Below are 23,002 nucleotides of genomic sequence, written 5' to 3'. Positions count from 1 at the left end.
AAGTGGCCTTTGTTTTTATTCTATCAGGACGATATAACAGTTATGATAATAAAAAAAATCTAAATCTATTCTACTCATTTAACAAAACTATCCACTCAGGCTGAATGTTATGCTACACAGTAATCCTAGAAGGACGTGGGTATAAGATCAAGGATGCAGGTGGGGAAACTCCCACATGGAGATGAAGGTGGAAACCTAAATCAGGGAAGCTAGGGAAGGGATGTTAGTCAGTCAACTGAGGTGCAGAAGGACATCATGAGGGGCTGTTTGAAAAACAGGACTTACTATTCATAAGGACATTTATCTCAGTCATACAAAACACTATAAAGAAGCTATTCATCAAGCTAAATCCTCCTACTACACCTGTGTTACTGAATCCGCTGAAGGAAACACTCGCACCAGGTTTTCCACTTTTTACGTTTTCATAATATTGTTAAACCCCCCGATACCTTTGCCATACATACACACTCTGCTGCAGTTTGCAACAAATTTATGGAATATTTGGTTTACCAAGATTGAGAATCTTTATCAATAATAACTAGCTGCCGCCATTGTTGGAAACTGAGCTGGGCTGCGCTATGAATTCTGGGACACAGCTTCTTCTTCTTCTTCGGGGTTTAACGGCAGCTGGCATCCTTGTACATGCAGTGCTGCCATCTTCTGTTTCAGTCCGTTATTACACTCTTAAATCCTACTACTTATTCCTGCGTCTTTTGGGATCTTACAAAGCTTCAAACGACGCGTCGACTATTAAATCGATCGTCGACGTAATCGTGACTAGTCGACTAATCGTGGCAGCCCTAACATACATATATATCTATATCTATATCTATATCTATATAGATATATATATATACACACACACACACACACACATACATACATACATACGTACATACATACATACGTACGTATGTGTGTGTGTGTGTGTGTGTGTGTGTGTGTATATATACCAGCGGTCTTTCCTCATCCACACCCTCCCCTCAGGTTAAGAGTGGCTTGGCGTCATCCTTGATAGCACTCTGTCCTTCACAGCACATAAATAATATCACTCAGCCTTCCTACTTTCATCCTAGTAATATTAACCGCCTTCGTCCCTCACTCACTCCAAACAGTACCGCCATACTTCTCAATACTCTTGTCACATCTTGTTTAGATTACTGTAATTCTCTTCTCTACCTCATAAATCTGTCAATAAATCTCAGTTAGTTCAAAATACAGCTGCTCGTATTATCTCCAGAATTAGATCCACTGATATAACACCTGTTCTTAAACAGCTCAATACACCTGATTCTGTCTTAGTCCGTTTTTACCTTGCTCAGCTTTTATACTTGCTTATGACGTCTAAATTTTATTTTGCCATGTTTTATTATATTGTATTGCTGCTATTGTTCTTGTGCTATATTGTAAGGTGACCTAGAGCAGACCTTCCCAAAGTGTGGGTCCCGCCCCCTATGGGGGTCGCACAGCCATTGCAGGGGGGGCCCGGTATGAAAGGGGGCGGGGGGGGTTGCGCTTGGACACTGCTAGCACGGGGCGCCCACAGAAATGCAAAGCAGGAGATGAAGCATTGCTGAATATGTTTCCCAACCAACTTCATTCTAAGCCAAAGACTAGAAAATAGGGTGAAGCATATCTCCAATTTGGCTTCACCTGCACAAGTGCTGAGGTAGGTCTCCCCTGCAAAATTAGTTTTCCCTGCGTCGGGAGCAGCGCTGGGCTGTTCAAATCACGGACAAACAGTATCCCACATTCTTGATTTTTAGTTCACAAACACTTGCTGTAATAACTAACTACTCCTGACATTTTGGAGATGTTAGCTCTTTATACAGTAAAGTTACAGCGGGATACAAATAATATCAGGCTGATCCTGCCACGATTTGTTCCCCCTGTCTAAATCACAGACAAACAGTATCCCACAGCTGTTTATGTGTTTAAACCTATTTTGTACAGACAGTAACTGCGTGTGTATATAAAACCTGCAGATAGTCAGATTAACAGTATTTCGTCTCTATCTGCCATTCTGCAGTTCATCTCATGTAAACAATAACGTGGCGCACAGCGTGACGTGAAAAAGGCACACACCTTTGACGTTGCGTGACGAACTCTGTAATCCTCGTCCACACGTAAACGCAAAAAAAAGGAGTTTTAAATAATCTCCGTTCTCGGTGAATCGAAACGCCGTTTACGTGTGGACGAAACAGCTGCGCGTTCAAAAATACCCGTGTAGGTGCAGACGTAGCGTAAAATAGTTAGTAGTTTATTTTATTACTACCTGTAATTTATTGCAGATTACTTGTATTTGCTTAATTTTTTTTTTACTGCGCACGAGTGTGTGCGCACGCGCGAACATTTTTCTTGTAAAACAAAGGGAGGACTAGCAAAAAAAGTTTGGGAACCACTGACCTAGAGGATCTTAAAGGCGCTTAGAAATAAAATGTATCATTATTAAAATGTGTTATAATACAGAAAGCCTCTGTGACTTAAACATAGTTTTTTCCGGTCCAACCTTTCACTTTTAAAAAGTTTAATAACCAATAACGGGTCTAAATCTCCCCAGCCTGGTGTGAACATCTGTCTGAAAACGATCTTTCATAATCTTTGATATCGCGCTGACGATAACACGTCACTTACCACGTTTGCACGCGCGCCTCGCGCAGACTCCGGTATAGATGTGGATCAGAGATCTGAACGCGACCCAGCAAACATCTGCCGCTTCTCTCTGTGGTTCATTCTTCTTCCACACTGGATCTGCTGAACCTGATCGCACCCTGCACGTCTGGTCCTGCTGGTAACTTCCGGTCCGGTAACTTCCGGTTCTGGTCCGCTGACAACTGGACTCACCTGTCCAGGTAAATATCTGGAACAACATTTCAGGCCGTTACCTTCACTGTGTCGTTTTGGCTCTTTTGGATCGGGAAGGATCAAATCGATCCAGTTAGAACACCGGAAAAAGACAGTTCTTCAAGGTAAAGTCAAAATAAGAGCACCGAAGTTACGAATCTTTCAGTAGAAAATATTTCAAATATCTAAGTCAGTTTATTTTAATTCCCATCTCTAAGCTCCTTAGTTCAGTTATTAACAAAATATAATAACATAAAGCCTGGCTCTTTACCCGAGGACCTTACAGGGGTGCTGCCTCAACTGTTTCCTCATCACTGACGTTTTATTTTGAAGGTAAAACCGGAGAAGGGTGGCTCTGTGGAACAGTGCAGAGGCACACACACAGTTCAGAGAGTTGAGCGCAATCATTCATAAAGAGGTTAATTTGTGAGCGCCGGTGTGATGGCCTCAGAGGAACAGCTCGGTGAGTCTGTGTGGAAAATCTCATTTTAATGACAGTGTCATGTTTAAGCTGATAAAGCTGATGAGTGTCCGCGTGGGTTTTTACTGCAGTTCCTTTCACTTTCATGTAATGGATTACTTTGTGTGTGCAGGCGCAGCAGGAGGGAGGCAGAGGAGACGTAGCAGGGAGGAACCTCCATCCGGTGTGTTGACTTTAATGAGTCATTAAAGTTTATTTAACTGCTAATGTCCCATTTACAGCAAAACTGAGGAAACATGAAATATATTCTGGACCATAAACATGAATAACCTCTGATAAACTTACGATAAACATAATTCAAGTTTAATAACTGAACTAAAGACGAGCTGAGAGTAAACAAGGCGACACATTTGAGCTCAGGATAAAAATGATGTGGCCTCAGGTGGTGCTGCAGGTTTCTGAAGGCTGAAGCTACACTGAGTGAACGTGGTTGTGTTTCTGATGAGGTGTACAAAGGAGGCATCAAATTACAGAGACACAAGGTCATATAATCACAGGTCAAAGCCAGATGTGAGCTTCACAGACTGTTGAACTGTTAAATAAATGAGGCTGACAGAAGCTGAACATACACCTTTAACAAAGCGCCATGTTAATCAGATAAAATAACGGAAAGTCAGTGCTTCTTCATTTGAAGGAGCTAAACTGAGTGTTTAAAGCAGGCTTCCATCATGGCTGAATCATCAAATGTTTAGGTGGCCCAAATCAAACAGTTAAGATTTGTTCTGTCTCTGCAGTGATCAGTATCATACAGGAATGTGTGCAAACATGAACACAGAGCTTCCTGTCAGCACCACAGTTTCTGCATCAGTGTTAAAACAATAATGAAGCCGAGCTCAGAGAGCTTTCCTCAGGATGTTGGAGAATGATAAACATGTATTTATTTGTCTAGAATATAAAGGTTATAATAATGCAGGTTGTTACGGGTCCGAAATTGAGGACGAGAGTAAAACAATCATGGTCCAGAAAAGCCGTTCAAACAATTGATTTTAATGAATGCACGCAGCGTGGGGAGATGTAAACTGGAAACCATCAGTTGTAAATCCCCACCCAAAAATACACTTCAGATTGCTTTTATAACATCAGGGTATTGTAACGCCCCTTCTTGCGTTTACAAGCACATAATTTGCATGTACAGAACATTCATGTATTTTAAGAATTAACTGCAACATAGAGGTTCCTCCTTGTGGCATACTCTTAAGAATATGGTGATGATCTAAGGCCTTTGAGGTCACCATGGACTGGACATCCTTACGTCACCTGTAACTAAGCAAACTCAAATACCACAAGAAGCTGAATACATTCAGGCCTTTGCTCAGCTGTAACAATATACTCAGCATATAAGCTTTTAAGATTATAGATTTAACTCAACGATTTAAGTGGTTCTAACTGCACCTATAATAAACATGTTAATATTTGATTATGATAACTCCTGTAATACAAATTATAACATAATGCCAGCAACTTCAATAAACACTTTGATGAAATGATAATTACTGCAATGATAAGATGATGGTTATGTAGAATAATCCCTATAATTCCACAATTCCCTCTCTTGACGTCTTCCAAAGACGTCACTACACCATTCCCAGGTCCACTACCTTCGCTCTGACCCTCTCTAGCCGTCCCCTGACTCAGCAAACCAGACAATAACCTCACGTCATCTAGGTGGTCCAATAATAAAAAACGCCAGCTCCCACTTGAAAACACTTCATGCTTAAGTGATCTCTGCTCCTTTCCTGGGTCTCTCTCTAGTGGAAATCTTCTCCTGTAAGGGATAAAAACAAACAACCTCTCTCTGCAACACCTTACTAACTTACTGTGTTCATCTCAGGTTCCTGTCATTATTCAAAGTTGGTTCACAATATCATATCAGGCAAAATGATAAACCCTACTGCCACGTCTGCTTTGTTAAGCTCTTCAGCTAGACTCTGTACCGGTTTGCCAATCTGTGTGTACATGTCTCTACACTTTTAATGTCTAAATGCACATCTGGATGTATGTGCACTTGTATGTCTATCTGCATCTATAAGTCAGTGGTTTGTCAGATATAAGGCGTTAATGTGAGAAATGTTTCCTGACTATTAACTCCTGATACTCAAGGAACTTTCCTGTTTGCCCAACCTCCTAGGTTTGGCCTTTTACACTTTTACTAAAGAAATTTTAACAGAGCCCAAAAAGATTTTTATTTTGCTCCTGTGCTTGACAGGTTAAGTGAAGTTGTTTTTTGTTTTGTTTTGAAATTTTCCCTTCTGTGTGTGTGTGTGTACATAAGTAAGAATATAATAATCAACATAAGATCCCTGGTTTGCAAATGATTTTCTGCCCCCGCTGCAGGGCAACATCATGTGGTGGTGAGTCTATGTTGGCTAGTTTAATGCAAATATGTAACAGTTGCTTCATTACATTGCCCACTCAGAGTTGCGCAGTTTCAAAGTATGTGGAGAGTTCAATACACATTTCTTGGCTAATTATTTTCCCAATAAAAGTGAAATCAAACATTGCATTTGATTTTACTTATGTATTATCATATTCTGGGCTCTATCCAGTATATTAACTTTCTTCAATCTCAATACTCTTTATGTGTGTGAGCAACGCTTTTAGTCTTATTAAACACAACCCAAGTAAAATGCACACCATCCCCATGTCAGCCTGACTCTCCGCTAAAAAGCACACTTCAAAGTTTTCTATCTGGATTTCTGCCTCCTTTGGCTTCAAGCATATACATAACATGCAAAGGTTACTGTTAATGCCAGTTAAACAAGTTTCCATTATCTACAACATTTTGTTTCACCCGGCTCACCTTCACACATTTCCTATTCACTTATTGCATATTTATCTTTAACACCTTTTACCTCAGGAGTTGCTAAGCAGAAACAAAGCAACCTGTGGTCCACCTTTGTCCTATAAAATAAATCTATGTCATGTTTGTGTCTGTAAGCATGTTTTGCATTCATTCATTACACTCCACGCCATCCCTACAAGTTAGGAGCTGTAAAGTTGAAAGCTACATCAAGTCCAGGCCTTTGGCCTGGCCTATATTTAAATCATGTGTGTTTGTAAGCGTGCATGCAATTCACCTGCTATGTTCTCATCATCCCTCAACATGTATCACCTGGACACTCTCACCAGTGAAGCTTAAAACCTGTTTGGACGGAACATCAACTCTAAACAAGCACAGTTATGCATTGTGTATAAAATTAACTCAACCTCATGCTAACCTACATAAGTACCTGTCTTAAGAGAGACCTCTGCACAGCTCAGATGCCAATTGCAAGAGCTCTCTAACATTAGAATCATCAACTGTGACTTATATAGTGTTATTTCGGTACTTTACACTTCACACATTTTTGAACGTTGTTTATATGGGGAGTTCCTCTTTTTGTGTCTATATTTATTAATATGCCTTGTGCACTAAAGCTTCCTGTTTTTCAGTCTGGCTGAGCACTCGTTTGTGAGTATAAACTGGCCTCTACAAGCCTTCATTAGCAGATACACATTACAAATACTTCATATATACAGAGAAAAACCCAATAATCCACATTTCACTATTTTGTTCTTTGGTTCAGATTTGGATTCTGTATTGTTCTTTATTTATTATTATTTATCTTCAGATTGTTTTTTTTGCTAGTCTTGGTTTGTTGTTGTCTGTTTGGGAGCTGACATAGTCTCTATAAATGAACTTCTTTTGGTGGAGTAGCATCAGGAGAGAAGCTCCAGAGAGGCATCTTCCATGTTAAACACTAAAATATAACATAAGAGATCTTCTCAACGTGTTGTATATTTTTAATATTTCCTTATTATTTTGTCATAAAATAAATCAACCAAATAACTTAAGCTGTGTGACAGCACCTTGCGTTTACGCCGGGCTGTGAGCTGCCCTGAAGCTACACCCCCTTTTACCCCATTTACTTTCTCAATCTTAGTTTAAACTATTCCTGACCTTCTCCTTCTCTCGTCTGATCATCTCAAGTACGTCCTGTACCCAATTTACTTCCTCTTTTCAAGTCCCACATTTAATTACAAGCTCCAACACATTTGCCCTATATGGCTGTTCCGACGTGTTTCCTGTCAACTTAACAGAGTTATTCTCAGAACTCAGAAAGGTCACGTAGACATTTGCTTAGTAACCCTAAAAGAGCACCTTTCATGAAGCTAATCGCATATATTAACACCCCCCTTTTTGTGACACATCTCATGTGTTACAAACTCAAAATCCTTCACTCAAGCTTAGGAAATTAAAAGAAAAAGGTTAGTCCTATCATATTAGGCATACATGCTCCGGCCCTTCAAACCTGTATTTAAGGAATGAAATCAAATTAATCATCATGTCAAATCCTTTCTTGGCTCCATCCACAGCCTGCATCCTTGAAACGTCCTAGAAACAAAAACCTGTGTGTTAACCAGAACATCACCTTTTATACTCAGTTTTCCACTTATGATCCAACCTGTGTTATAACAGAAAAGTTAAAACAGAACACTTATCAGTCATGTGTCCAACCTTAGTCCAGTCTTTTGTCAGTGTCCAGTCGGTCCAACCTATGGTCTGCCTGGTCCGTCCAGTCACCATCCATTTACACACATTCACTCACGCGCATTCACACATGATATTTTTTGCTGATACTGCAGCCTTCTGCGCACGTCATCAGATGCTCCACATCAGCAAAATGAGCTCAATCATTTGTTTTATCTCGTTTTCCTTTTTAGGAAAATAGTTCTCTATACTTTTGACTGGATTGACTCGCTGCAATCCTTACTTGGTAATTTGTCCGCGCCGTCAGTTCACTCTCTTCCAGGCCTGCTTAGAGCAAAAATGAAAAAAGAGAGCTGATTATTAGCTCATCAAAGTACAAAACAAAATCACCTGACAGGTTTTTTCTAAGTGCACTGTTATATTAACTATGGGCCCTTTTAGACATGTCCATGTTTATCAAAACTCCCTCTATTAAAATGAAAACAACAGCCCCACAAAATTTCAAACAATCTTAAATTTCACCCATTCAACTCACTGAAAACCTTGCCAAAAGCTACACCATTTCGTACACAACAATAACCCCGGTTAAGCACTTTACCATACTCAGATTCAGCCTAACACCTTACAACAATGTGTCAACCCTAATTTATAAACCTCCTAATCAAATTTGCACCTCTGAACAATCTACCCCTCCTTTAAGGCCTCAATCACACACACACAGCAAGCTCCTCTGTCCACATTCACACAAGCTCTCAAACTTTTTCCATACTCAGCCATATCTCAACAATTTAACTTGGCAAAAGAAATACATGTTTAAACTTTATCACATTATTGAATTATTTTCATTTTCTTTCTATACTAATCACTTGTTTTGATCACTCAGTGCAAAAGCACTGCTAAGTCACCCTTTTAAACTAGTTTAATCAGTTTATTCAACATTCACACCATTCTATCACTCATACAAGTAGCAAGCCGATCTTCATTGCATATGCTTATGTTCTTAGCCAGGTTTTAATCAATATCTCTATGCATTAAGCTTTGATTAGACAAGCTTCATGAGCTTGTCTTTGTACGGTTAATACATTTTCTGTTTGTGTGTGGTATTTTGCATCTATGGCTTCGCAGTCTGTCAGACACCTTTCCAATTCTCCAGTTAAGCAGCCAGTTTTCTTTTTCCCCGAATTACTAACCCTCTGTTTTGATTTCCCACCTTAAATAAAGCACTCCTAGTCTTCAGCCAGGAGCTAGGGCCTGTTTTACAGGTTCATGGACACATGATTCTGTGAACAATTCAACCAGAAACTTGCCTTAACTTATCCAGTGATGTTAACTTCTAACTTTCTTCCGACTGCTGCTGTGGAGAGTTGGAACGGTTCTGCTTTACCCCTGAAAATAACAAAACTAAAACATTTTCATTATTACCACAAGTACTTAAATGACCCATTTCTCTGTCTCTAGTCAGAAATACCAATTATGCCATGTATGTAAGCGTGTTCTTCCTTGCATTTTACATTAATTGAGTGTAAGCTGCTTTCTCCGTTGCCTGCCATGTGATCATCTTAATTAAGTGTAAGCTGCATCTTCATTGCATCCTATATATTCATATTTAATTTATTCATTTCACCACTGAGCTTTAGATTCAAACTATCTCACTTCTGATTCATTTCAAAAATAATCTCACATGTAACAATTTGTATGTGTGTTTTCTATTCATTAAGGTAATGACAATTATTTTCTTTCATTATTCTTACCTTTTCTAATGTTTACCTCTTTGTTATGCTGTGGTGGACATCCCTAAACAATACATGAGTTCAGGCTTCAATTTTCAATTCAATTATATCCTATATTCTCGCAGTCAAACTCGTCCAGCTTCATCTCTCACCGGTCTCTTTTTCATTCACAGTGTCCTGTTCGTGCTTCAAAGCTCCAGCAAACACAGTCTCAACTCAGCTGCTGTCTTCTTCTCTGTTTCTTTACAGTCTTTCTTTCAGATTAAGTCCCAGCATGGCAAAATATCACTCAATGTGTAGTGCTCTTCCACAATTCTTTATCCCACTGTTCAACTGCCCAGCCTGTATTTTCACAGTACATGTTGCAGTACTCTTACATGCTGCTGCTGGTCCTCAGTCGTCATCAGTGTTAATGGATCAGTGGCACTGTCGTTTGCCTGCTGTATTCAAGTCCACGATGTTCTATCGGTCTTCATCAGGCGATTGACTGTCCTTTGAACTTCTTCTCCGCTTCAGGGACAAAGTGAGAGATCAAGCCGCACAATTTCGAGCCAAAAACTGGCTTATTCTCCCAATTCTTTTAATCTACTTTTCTGCTGCTGAACTCAAGGTTCCAAAGTTGAGAGACGCCCACCTGTATTGACACACTTAAAGCATACAATTAGTAATATATTCATTTTTCTTAAAGGCTTCATTTGCTCCATGGGCCTCGTCTGTCTCTCTGTGTTCTTTCTGTACACACTCAGTTCCCATATATGGGCATGCACAGTTCCTGTTCACTATTTCCTGTCGCTGCAGCCCGGTACACAGAGCAATATTTCCTGTTCCTCAAACTAATCTAACTCCTTTGTTTTTTGTTTTCTTGAATTAAAAACACTTTCAAACTTTAGCACATCCTACTTTTCATCACACAAGAAATATATTTCACACTCCTTTATTCCATACACACCTTTAAATGTTCTAACCTCTTTCAGACGCCCTAAATCGTCTCACACACACTGCCTTTTCTCTCAAACTTCTCCCTTTTTTACTCACTCAGACAAATCATACGGTCACTCAAATCAAATACTGACAGCATTCACACAGTTAAAATCACACAAAATACGCTTTCATACGAGTATTTTGGACATGCCTTCCATGATCAGAAAGAGCAAGTCAAAAGAAAAAAGAAAAAGAAAACTGAAACCTCTCATAACATCACTGAAGGTCAAATATCTTCATAGACCCAAAAGTAAGCATATTATTTCCCTAGTCAAAAGTCAAACCGTTACTCACAGTAATTTTTAATGTCACAGCCTTTGTGTTTTGAGTCATGGTCAGTGGCCCCTATTTCACAGCAAACACGCACCTCTGTTTCAGCCAGCCCTGTCTGACCATCCGTTATTGGAGTCAACACAAGACTAAACGTAAAGCCAGTCATATCTCTGCTATCTTCTTCCAAAACTCCATGGTCTGTTTCCTCCATGGAGTGTACAGGTTACATTACAAAACTACATTTGAAAGCCAATCACACACATGCAAAATGAGACAGCAATTTATCCCGTCCACTGGAACTGAATTTCAAAATCCCTGAATGCACTTGCACAGAAGTCCGGAAAGTCCCGTTCGGCGTCAGTGGGATTTCTATCCTGCCTACAGTATAATTCCAGGGCCCGAAATATAACAATACTACTACATGCAAAATCTAATAATGATAAAATGTTAGTCAAAAAACACGGTGTCAGTACAAAGAGTCAATAAAACACAAGTCCTATTACTTTCAGCAAGTATTACGTCGTTCAAGGACGTGTAAGCAAAACCCATACTCCAATTCTACATGTATCATAAAGTAGTCATCGTATTTAACAACCGTAATGTCAACAAAGTAGAAATAAAAGCAATTCTTCCCTTAAAACACCAATACAAGTCGTCCTTAACCCAGGCTCTGCAGTCAGTCATTAGCCACTCATTAGTAAACAGGAAATGTCACTCTAAATAAGTCACAGGCATCTCATTTACATAGACACAGACACACAATCTCAAAATAACCAGCCTGCTGCAGTGCCCGTGGCAGACAGAGCCTATATACAAACATAGAAATTATAACACAGAGACGTCTGATAAATTAATTAATATTTACAAGGCCTTAAATTGCATAACCTACCGAATTTAGACAAAATTTTAACTTAACCCTCCAAGGGACAAACTCCCTGAGTTTTTTATGATCAATTTAACCAGTCTCGGCCCCGGGCCGTGGTCACATATCTAATGCCCTAACACAATTTAAAAGCGTCAACCAACTCAACCCCTGCCGAAAAGCTCTGTTTTGGGGACATTTCACATCCCAGGCTTCCCCGAAGTTTTAAGTTAAAAGTTACACGCCCGAAACCCGGTTTCTACTGACCAAAAAAGTGCAAACCACCGTCCCGGACGGCAAAGTGGTCCAACCACTAGTTATTCTGGAGTGCCCCAAGCTCCACAGTGACCAACTGACTATCCCTCAACTGAGGACAAGGTCTAAGCGTCCTTGACCTTGGCAACCGTTACGTCTGAGCAATACACTTCTTAGCAGTCCAACTGCCGTTCTAGAATAATTTATAATACTTTGAAAACACCCCATAAAACTACACAAGCAATCTTATTGATGTCCAAGCCCGGCTTTATGTTCAATTAAGACTTAACTGTCACAAACTCTTCGCCAATAACCTATAACTCTAACTTCACTCTGCAGTCCAACTGCTTTAAATACACTTATTCTCTTTACTCTTTACTTATTTTCTCTTATTCTCTTTTCCTTTGGGACTTTAACCCGGTACCTTTAGTGAGACTCTAACTCACTTTTACTCTTTTTCTTATTCCTTACTTCAACTTCAACTTCTCATGAGATTTTCACCAAAATCAAAAGAGACATTTACCAGTAATTTCAGTGAGTAGACTTTAATTTCTCATGTCCAATCTGGCACATTTTGGAAATAATTCAACAGGTAGTGCCTTACCTTTGAATAAGCCGGCTTATGTCCACTCACTTCGACCACTGACTCGTGTCTGCTTGTTCGAGCGCCTCGGACCCTCTCGGTCTCAATCTCCAACTGTTCTCCCTCAACCCAGGCCAATGCACCAAATGTTACGGGTCCGAAATTGAGGACGAGAGTAAAACAATCATGGTCCAGAAAAGCCGTTCAAACAATTGATTTTAATGAATGCACGCAGCGTGGGGAGATGTAAACTGGAAACCATCAGTTGTAAATCCCCACCCAAAAATACACTTCAGATTGCTTTTATAACATCAGGGTATTGTAACGCCCCTTCTTGCGTTTACAAACACATAATTTGCATGTACAGAACATTCATGTATTTTAAGAATTAACTGCAACATAGAGGTTCCTCCTTGTGGCATACTCTTAAGAATATGGTGATGATCTAAGGCCTTTGAGGTCACCATGGACTGGACATCCTTACGTCACCTGTAACTAAGCAAACTCAAATGCAACAAGAAGCTGAATACATTCAGGCCTTTGCTCAGCTGTAACAATATACTCAGCATATAAGCTTTTAAGATTATAGATTTAACTCAACGATTTAAGTGGTTCTAACTGCACCTATAATAAACATGTTAATATTTGATTATGATAACTCCTGTAATACAAATTATAACATAATGCCAGCAACTTCAATAAACACTTTGATGAAATGATAATTACTGCAATGATAAGATGATGGTTATGTAGAATAATCCCTATAATTCCACAAGGTAAAACACAAATGTTCCTGTTTTGTTCACAGGGCAGTTATCACCTGACCTCTGTGTGTCTGTCCTTAGTGTCTGATCTCAGGCTGGTTCTGGTGGGGAAGACTGGAGAAGGAAAGAGTTCCAGTGGAAACACCATCCTGGGAAGAGATGCCTTCAGAGAAATCTCCAGTCACTCATCAGGTAAGAGACACACACACAGAGTTTTTAATGGGGAGCAGCAGTAGGAATTCCTTACCTGTTTCTTATTTTAACGAGGACTCTGTAGGTGTGTAAAACGGGACACCATTTCTGTGCAGTTCGTATTTGATCTAAATTAAGATGAAATGATATATGTTTCCTCATTTTCAGTGACCGCTGAATGCTCCAAGCAGCAGGAAAGGGTGTTTAAGAAGATGGTCTCTGTGGTCGACACTCCCGGCCTCTTTGACACGTTCCTGCCTGAAGACGTTGTGAAGAGGGAGATCTCCAAATGCATCAACATGTCGGCCCCGGGGCCCCACGCCATCCTGCTGGTCATCAAGGTTGGACGCTTCACAGCAGAGGAAAGAGACGCTGTGAAGAAGGTGGAGGAGATCTTTGGAGAGGATGCCTGGAGGTACACCATCATCCTCTTCACTCACGGAGATGTAGTTGAGTCAGACTTTGATGAGACCTTGGAGGAGGCAGGACCTGAGCTGAAGGAGGTCCTGAAGAAGGCTGGAAACAGATACCACCTCTTCAACAATCTCAAAACCAACGATCGACGCCAAGTCCTGAATCTGCTGGAGAAGGTGGGCAAGATGGTGGCCGACAACGGAGGAGAGTTTTACTCCAACTACACCTACCTGGAAGTTGAGGAAATGCTGAAACAGAGAGAGTCAGAACTCAGAGAGTTCTTCGAGAAGAAGCTGGAGGAGGAAGTTAAAGCTGTTGAGTCAGAGTACAAGAAGAAGCTGATGGAGGCTCAGGAGGAGAAACAGCAGGTGGAGGAACGGATGCAGTCTGAGCTGGAAGAGTTGAGGAGGTATTACCACATGTTAGAGAGCGGAGTCCGTCAGGTTGTGGAGCAGGTGGCCAAAGACGACTCCTTCGATGAAATCCTCACCAAGTTCCACCACACTCTGAAACTGAACTGAGCTGTTTCTGACTCTTGCCGTGTAGCTCTGTTCTTCATACGGACTTTCTTTCAGTCAGTACAGTAATCACTGATCACAGCCACAAAGCTAAAGAGCTCCACCTGAAGTAGCTCAGACTATGAACAAACTAAAGAATTTGAAGCTCCATGAAATTTTGGAAGTCATGAATTTCCTCTCCTGCAGCTGAAGGCTGATATTTTCCAGGTGAATTGGTAAAATCTTCAGCATTCATGAGCTGAAAATTTGGCCTGGAACTACTGATGTGTTTGCAGCAGCTGAATGAAACACAGGTTAACTGCAGTTAATTACTGATTTAATAATAAAGGACTTCCAGCAGGATAACAACATAAATCACAGGATCACCTGCATACAGACTGACTTTCCTTTAATTCAGCACAGATAATAAAAAGCAGAGTTCCTCGAACAGATCCTTGTGGTACACCAAGTTTGCATAAATGGAGAAAATAAGAGCAGAGATAAACCTCGCTCTGAATGTCATTTCAAACTCAGCCAGTTTAACATTTTTGTCTTTATGATGGACATGGGGAAAAAAAACTCTGTTTATGTTTTATGTGTTTTCTGTCTGAGAGACCCAGGGTCCCTGAGCAGTTATGAAGTATATGTGTTATATGTGATACTGTGCTACAGTTCTGTGTCCACATTTGTATGTAGGCAGGTGTGTGTGTGTGTGTGTGTGTGTATGTACAGCTGCTTTCTGCAGCACCTTCAGGCTGATGGATGTGGCTTTGCTGGAGGACTGGCCACACCTAAAGTCCCTGCCACACACCTGCTGCTGGTCAGGACTCGTTGGGGGAGCAATTTAAGAGACTGATGGAGCTTCCACCGATGTGGGATCATTGAGTCCCACTCCAAGAAGAGCGTGGCACAGAACAGGACAGCACGCACAGGGTGTGCAGTAACACGGGAACAGAGAGCACGAACATGAGAGACACAACACGGGGGTCTAGGGAGCTATGGGGATTTATTGTGTACTGGTTATTTACTTCACTGTAAATAAACGCACTGCTTATATTCAGAGCTTTGCGCCTGGGTCCTCCTTTTCCTCACATCCCCACGGTTGGCCAGTGTCAACCATGACAATTACCCACCAGTCTACCGTTGTTTACAGCGCTGTCAGCCGCTGTCTTTTTTTTCCTTTTTTTTTTTATTTAAATGTCTTCGGACGGGAAAGCCTAATTTCTGTGTTCAATGCTGAAGAAATTTATACTTTTTAAAATTATGCAATACTGCAGAATATTTTTAAGGTTATCTGCTATAAAAAGCCAGACCAGGAAAATCTCCTTCATGTTTTTCTGTGTTTTATTCTCAGTTACTTTGACACAAAGGCATCTGCTGTGATGTTCACAGTTCTGATGAAGTCTCACATGTATCAGTACTGATAAATGATCAGAATTATAATATTTCTGACTGTCTGAGGCTAAATCGAATCGAATCGGGACCTCGTGAATCGGAATCAAATGGATAACAGAAATCAGTGATGATACCCAGCCCTAGTGAGCAGCCTAGGCCTGACAGAAGTGGATATACCTGTGGGTAATAAGAAAAGATGAAAAGAACTATTGATAACTTTTTTGTTAAGTCAAGGCCTGATCCTTCTGAAATTCATAGCCAGCTCTGACACGGTGCCATCAATCTTTGAACGCTGAAAAACCACAGTGTATCCAGAAACACATTGTATGTCATGATAAATGCACTGCCCAAGTGTCCCCTCTCCCCACTGCCTTTCAGCAGCAGGCAGCAGCAAACAGGTCGTCAGAGGAGGCCGATGTGATAATTAAGTTTAATATTTTCTACAATATTGACAAAGAGTGCTAACGCACTTTAAGCACAAGCAGTTTTTCAGTAACGTATCTTTCTTGTAGAAATGTGCTCCAAATAAAGAACTCTTTGTTGAGAAGGTTGTTAGTTAATCATTTACATATTAATATTGTCTGTATAGACAGCAATCCCCCCCCCCCCCCCCAAAAAAAGTGAACATGTAAAACTGCGGTGTTAAGAAATGTGGTTGAAAAATTTGGGTGGGCTGAACTTTTATGCTGGTGCGCCTAAGAAAAAAAGTTAGGAACCATGGCAACAAGTTAATCTAGAGCCCTGGTCAGAATGACTCCCCAGAACTTAAGATTAGGGATGGGTACCGGTATCCGGTTCTGACATAACGGTAGTAACCAGACCGAAAAGCAGCGCACATTTTGGTGCTTTATTTCGGTGCTTTTTTTTTACTGAGATGTCATACACCAGGGGTCGGCAACCTTTCTGATGATGAGTGCCGTCTAAAATTTCCTCAGAAGTCAATGTGCTATATGATTGCATTAGCAATAAATTTCATAACACTCTATATGAACAGTTACACATTATATAGAACAACTTGACAGAATTATATTTGTTCCCAGATGTTGGCAGCTATCAGCGAATAGTTATCAGCTATTTTGAATTGAAAAAAAAGACACTTTTTATCCATAACAGCAAATGAACTGTACAACAGAAAATACAAATGCTATTTATGGTCTCCTCACAACAATGATAAGAAAAATAAACTGGGCCAGTATGGCATGTTTGTTAATACAGGGACACACATGTTAATGTGATCTCTGGTCTCCCACTCAGAGACACAGGTCTCCGAGTGTCCAGCATTCAGATGGCTGAGGACTCTCTTCATGTGAGAGAAAATCTGCTCACACAGATATGTAGAGCCAAATACTGTCAATAAGGCCTCTGCAATGTTCTGAAGACAGTTAAACTTGTCAGGTAGTGATGTCCAGCAGGTGAAAATGCAAGCTCCATGAACACGCACAGCTGTGGATTCCAACAGCGTCTGTAGTTCTGCAAACTTTGACCCCACAGAGTCGAGCTTTTCAGTTCAATCAGCTGCATTTCGATGTCCTCTGTGTCCAGGCAGTTGATGCGAGACAAATCCAGCTGCTCATTAAAGCTTTCTGGTTTGATGAGAAAAGAAAACATTGGTCCACCTGAAAGTCCCGAAAACACACTGTGAATTCTGTCTCGAGTCTTCGGATGTATCCGTGTATTTCCGCTGTCCTGATGCTGCGCTGAGCGGACAGCTCCTGAAGCTTTTGAAGTGTCGGAATGTGGAAAATTCAACATCGCTTGAAAAAACTGCCAGCTAGCAATTACAAGTTGAATCTGGTAGTTGGGGTTGTTCGCTAAGATGCCGTCATTAAGAAGTGGCACAACTAATGTGTCTACGCAAGCTCATTTGCGATGTGCACCGCTGGCCCGGCCATTTATTTTTTAACGCACCTTCTCAGATTAATTCACTGCATGGCGTGCCATCAGTTAACCCTTCACGTGCCAGCTGTGGCACGCGTGCCCAGGGTTGCCGACCCCTGTCATACACTTTGGATTCTAGCCAATCATTTTACCTTTCCAAGGATATCTCCAAAAGTTGCTTCTGTTCATCTGGACGTAGCATTTTGTGGGAGAAACGTTTCATCACTCATCCAAGTGACTTCTTCAGTCTCAGCTGACTGCAGGTTTCCCCAATCTTATAAACAGTACATTTGCATAATGACTGAAACCAGCCCACTGAAGGAACAATGGGCTGGGAGGTCAGTTCCTTAATCTTAATTAAGATTGAGGAACTGACCTCCCAGCCTGAAGAAGTCATTGCTCTTTTATTGAGGTTTATCGCCCACTTTGCGCCAGAAAGAGGAAACCAGCAGATGTCGCGCTAAACAACAGCAGCACATTTAAGCTTGGTCAGCTGTTGTTAGAATTTATTTAATATTACTTTATAGTATCAGCTGATGTTTGCTGGAGCCACCGCTGTAAAGCTGCTGGTCATGATATCGGTTTGGTTATCTGGTGAGAGGGAAACATGAAGATGAAACCAGGAGATGTCCTTACTTCTACTTAGCTGACAGCTGGTAACTGTGCAGGGGCGGGTCTAGCAAAGTGCTGCCAGGGGGCCAGGTAGGGCATTAACAGGGAAAGGGGGGCACAAGGAAATACTTTTCTTTCTTATTCTCATTTAAAATGTCTAGCTTTTAAAAAAAATAATTATCTGAGTCTTACAACAAACAATTGATAGATTGATACATATATACCATCAAAACAGTGTACATCACTGTCACAACAGTGTTTATTTTCATTCAAAGGCTTCATGATTTTTCCTATAATGGCGGGCCGGTCTCTAGTCAAAATGCCCGGGACGATTTTTTTGTCCCAGTCCAGCTCTGTATGCAGCTCATCTGCAGTCTGGTGTTACCTACATCTTCCTATTCAGAAGGCAGAATTTCCAAGTTCTGAGTACAATCAAAAGCACCACGACTGCAGTTTTTGTGTTGGATGTAAAAAGGGCACATGACGCTGTGACGCTGTGACGCTGTAACGACGGTCCAGCCGTGGGATTTCTCTCATGGAAATAGGCAGATTACTTGGTAGGTGGCACAGTGCACTTGTGGCAAGTAAGCAAGCTAGAAGACTGGCAGTCTTGCTGGGTATCCAGTTATGGAAGCAACACATTAACAAGAGAAGTCTGAGTAAAACCAAAGTTACTTTCCCTAGTAACTAGTTACTTTGAAAGTAACGAGTAACTTGAAGTAACTGAGTTACTTTTGATAGAAGTAACTAGTAATGTAACTAAGTTACTCATTTAAAGAAACTTACCCAACACTGGAGATCAGAACACACAGCAGTAACTGTAACTAAATGATGGACAGACATCTTTGTGTCCCTTCATGTACCTGTTAGATGAGACAAAGAAAAATGCCACTTCAGCCACCACAAACCTGTGGAGATGGATTGTCCTGCAGTCCTTTAATAAGACAGTAGAGTATAACCTCTGTGCTGCTGAATGGCAGTTGGTTGAAATGTTAGCTTGAATAAGACGAACAAATGTGGATTTGTTTACTTCAAAAAGCCCTTTGTCTATTATGATTTCTGTCTTTTCCTGGCAGGGAAGAAGTTAAGGACAAATAAAAAGCAGAAGCTTGAAAAAGCTCACCTCCTTTAGAAGCTCTTCTACATATTTTTCTACATATGATGACACCAGCTCTGAGAAGCCTTGTATAGTACCAGTACAGTAACAGGACCCCGACCAGTTCTCTTAATCTAGTTTTTTAACTCTGGTTAGCAAACAGCTTGTAGGCGTCTTATTGCAACCTTCTGGCAATAGCAACACATTGCACACTGTATTAGCAAGTGCCTGAAAAAACACAAGTGAATATGTTTTTTCACAGATAAAAAACAGTAAAATAATGTATAATTTAATGACTATTCAAAAATGCAAACAACATTTCAAGACACAGTTTCAATAAAGAAGGAAACAAAGGAAAGGAAACAAGGAAACAAATACCATTAGGTGAAAAGTTCAGACTAAGGAGACTTTTAGATGTGTTCCTCTTGTTGTTGCTCTTTTTAGGAGATTAGATGATAGAAGTCAATTTTTATTGTGACTTTATTATTTTATATTTTATATCATTTAGTCCTTTTATAGCTCTTTTAATGCCATCCTCTGACATTTGAGCTCGAGGACATTTCAAAGGGATCCAATGTGATTTGTTGTCCCCTGAGCCTGTTTGAGGTTTGAAAAGTTAAAATACAACAGATCATAGTGCACTATCAATCTATCGCTGATTAGAGGAAAGTTTGATCTCGTCTATTCACCAATAGCTATTTTCAAAAAAACAGTAACATTGTGATAAACAGGGAGAGGCACCGATTGGCAAATAATCCTAATTATTACTGTTCTTTTTATCTGTTTGCAGAAACATGGCAGACATATTGCTGCCCTTGAGAGAACATCATTGAAGTGTAACACAGAAGACAACAAAGATATTTGTAATGTGAGAAATTGCAAGGACATGAGCCAAAATGTTTCTTGCCCGTTTCTCGCAATTGGGACACAGAATGTCACCTCTCTGGTGGGGAAGGAGCCTGAGTTACTGCATGAGGTTGAGAGGTACTAGCTAGATATAGTCGGTCTCATCTCAATGCACGGCTTGGGCTCAACTTGCTGCCTGTATTTTGGTGGTTCTCCCAGTGGACGAGAGGGTTTGTTCCCTTTGTTCTCCGGGTCAGGGAACAGGTCCTGACCGTCGTCTGCGCTTATGCACCGAATGGCGGTTCAGAGTACCCAGCCTTCTTGGAGTCCCTGGGTGGGGTACTGGAGGGTGCTCTGCCTTGAGAGTTGTTGTCCTACTGGGAGACTTCAATACTCATGTGGGCAACAACAGCGAGACCTGAGGGGCGTGATTGGGAGGAACGGCCTCCTGGATCTGAACCCGAGAGGAGTTTTTTTGTTGGACTTCTGTGCAAACCAGAGTTTGACCATAACGAACACTATATTCAAGCATAAGAGTGTCCATAAGTGCACGTGGCACCAGGGCCGTCAAGGCCGCAGGTGGATGATCGATTTTGTAATCGCTAGCAAAGTTGACCCAGCCAACAAAGCAAAGGTAGTTTTCAGTTAGGACCCCGACACAGAGCCCGACGTACTACCCAGAGCAAAAAGTGCAGCCTTACCTAATGTCCACCTAGTGTTACTGAGATGAGGAACCTTCAGTAATAGTAATAAATCACACAGCAATAGTACATTCATGTAGTTGTAAAAAGCATGATAATATATTAAGTAATCCAAAGTATTCAGAATACGTTACTCTCATTGAGTAACGTAATGGAATACGTTACAAAATACATTTTGGGGCATGTAATCTGTAATCTGTAGTGGAATACATTTTAAAAATAATCTTCCCAGCACTGGTGAGTAAGCTGGACAGACCTGGTCCGCCTAAACGTATAGTGAGGGTGTGCTGGGAACGCCTAGCAGAGGCCCTGGTTGCTTTTATTTTTCAGGTTGTAAATGAAGGTTTGGCCCTTGGGTTACACGAGTGTGTGATCCACACTGTTAGAGCTTTTATGTGTTGATAAAGTGTTTTCTCCATATTGGGTTTTGGCTTCTGTGCATACATAAGATGTAGGAAGCTGTCTCGTCGCTGTAATTTTCCGTGCACATTTAGAAACCACAAGTTCCTGTTTAGAAGCCACAAGTTGATCATTTCTGCTTTGTACGTGCTTAGTGCACACGTTGGTTTGTTAAAAGGTCATGCCCTAAATGAAGCGACTTGAGATGTCGTTTAAGGGTCACGCCATACAAGGTAACAGGAAATCACACACACACACACACAGAGAGAGAGACAGACACACACTTGCTCAGATACGCTTGCCATTGTCACGTGGACAACTGAACTGTGTGTAACTGCTGTCAATAAAACAGGCAAAGAGGGAAGTTCGTGTGGGAGTTTGTGTGAAGAGCTTACAACTAGAGATGGCATGATACCACTTTTTTATGTCCGATAGCGATATGAATCCGATATAGTGCATTTTTTTAATCAATAAAACTGTTTTTTTTTTTCAAATATCTTGCTGCATTTTGTATAAGTTCATACTCAAGTCTTAAAAAAAACAAAACACTAAAGCAATTATTGAAGTTAACTCAGAAAGATCAACTGGAGAAAAAGAGTCTAAATGAACATCAATGGTACTGAGGCTACGTTCACACTGCAGGTCTTAATGCTCAATTCCGATTTTTTGATCAAATCCAATTTTTTTGTCTGCTTGTTCACACTACAAATAAAATGCGACAGCAAACGTGCTCTAGTGTGAACGCTCAAAGCGGCCCGCATGCGCAAAAGAAGACGTCACACACAACGCGCTCTGTTTAGACCCAGAGCAAACAACATTGTTTGACTGATGGCCCTTAATATAAAGACTTCAGACTTTATGTTTCCAAATTTTTGCTTTAAGTTATTTTGTTATTTACATAATAATGTAGATAACCTAATAATGATCCTTATTGCTGTTTTTAGAGAGGAGCGGTGCTTCAAAGGATAGTTGCAGATTTCTGTCAGAATCTGCAGAAAATACAGTACAAATAAAATGTTCATGTTGTCTTCCCAACAGTTTCACTGACATCTACACTGGATGGCCAGGAAGCGTTCGCGGTGTCTTCTCCGGCGCTGATAATTGGCGTCTGTCTTGTGTCAGTGACGTAAAAGACGGATTTAATGCGACATGACCGTTCAAACAGCAGTCGCTTTCTAAAACATTGTATATGTATTGGATTCAGTACCACATACGAAAGTGACCCAGATCGGATTTGATTATTATTATTATATTTCCTGTTTATGTGGATGCACTTTTCTATCTGCCAGTGCTGAAGCTGACGTCACTGATCACATGACTCTGAGGGATGTTTCCAGCACCTCGCTGAATCTGAGCCATGAAGATTTAAGGCGGCTCCGAAGGCAAAGCAGGTCTGAGCCTGTGTTAGCAAGCTGTACCTAATAAAGTGGCAGCAAGGACTCAGTCAGTAATGATCAGAGCCAGCAGGGGGCAGCACAGAGAGATGAGGCGCTGTCAGAGAAGCAGGCTGACATCAGACTGGTCATATTCCATCATCTATACCTGAAATAATCATCAAACACACGGCAGAGCAGAAACATGTGGAAACATCTGGAGATCAGTCTCAGTTTGATCCTCAGAGGTTCACCTCAGTCCAGCTCCTCTGCTTCCTGTTTACAGCGCACACATCATGCTGTGTACTGAGAGTCATGTGGTCAAAGCGAGGCCCTGGTACTCTTTTTTTTTTTT

At 40.9% G+C, this 23,002-nt stretch overlaps 1 protein-coding gene across 3 annotated transcripts; it reads left to right on the top strand.

The window, feature by feature from the left end:
• The first annotated feature begins 2,757 nt into the window (after positions 1-2,757).
• LOC100711445 (GTPase IMAP family member 4) lies at positions 2,758-15,409 on the top strand. Of its 3 annotated transcripts, none has more exons than XM_019354981.2 (5): positions 2,758-2,852; positions 3,178-3,307; positions 3,438-3,488; positions 13,326-13,436; positions 13,605-15,409. In XM_019354981.2, the coding sequence occupies exons 2-5, from the start codon at positions 3,286-3,288 to the stop codon at positions 14,369-14,371; spliced, it is 951 nt and encodes a 316-aa protein (XP_019210526.1). In that variant the 5' UTR covers positions 2,758-2,852; positions 3,178-3,285; the 3' UTR covers positions 14,372-15,409. The 3 variants fall into 3 exon arrangements, with proteins under 3 accessions (XP_019210526.1, XP_019210525.1, XP_019210524.1); XM_019354980.2 differs by lacking the exon at positions 2,758-2,852 and adding an exon at positions 2,866-2,969; XM_019354979.2 differs by lacking the exons at positions 2,758-2,852; positions 3,178-3,307; positions 3,438-3,488 and adding an exon at positions 4,130-4,238 and having other exon boundaries at positions 13,257-13,436.
• Positions 15,410-23,002: the final 7,593 nt, after the last annotated feature.

This window comes from Oreochromis niloticus, unplaced genomic scaffold (genome assembly GCF_001858045.2).
Source record: "Oreochromis niloticus isolate F11D_XX unplaced genomic scaffold, O_niloticus_UMD_NMBU tig00001623_pilon, whole genome shotgun sequence".
NCBI lineage: Eukaryota > Metazoa > Chordata > Actinopteri > Cichliformes > Cichlidae > Oreochromis > Oreochromis niloticus.
Note: the sequence above shows the minus strand (reverse complement) of the source record. Positions and strands in the feature narration are given on the sequence as shown.

Bases quoted from the DNA above. Each gene is read 5' to 3' on its own strand.
- LOC100711445 (XM_019354979.2), top strand. From the start codon at position 4,178: ATGTTGGAGAATGATAAACATGTATTTATTTGTCTAGAATATAAAGGT. The intron at 4,239-13,256 runs GTTGTTACGGGT...TAATTCCACAAG, and splicing joins TAAAGGTTATAATAATGCAG to GTAAAACACAAATGTTCCTG. The intron at 13,437-13,604 runs GTAAGAGACACA...CCTCATTTTCAG, and splicing joins AATCTCCAGTCACTCATCAG to TGACCGCTGAATGCTCCAAG.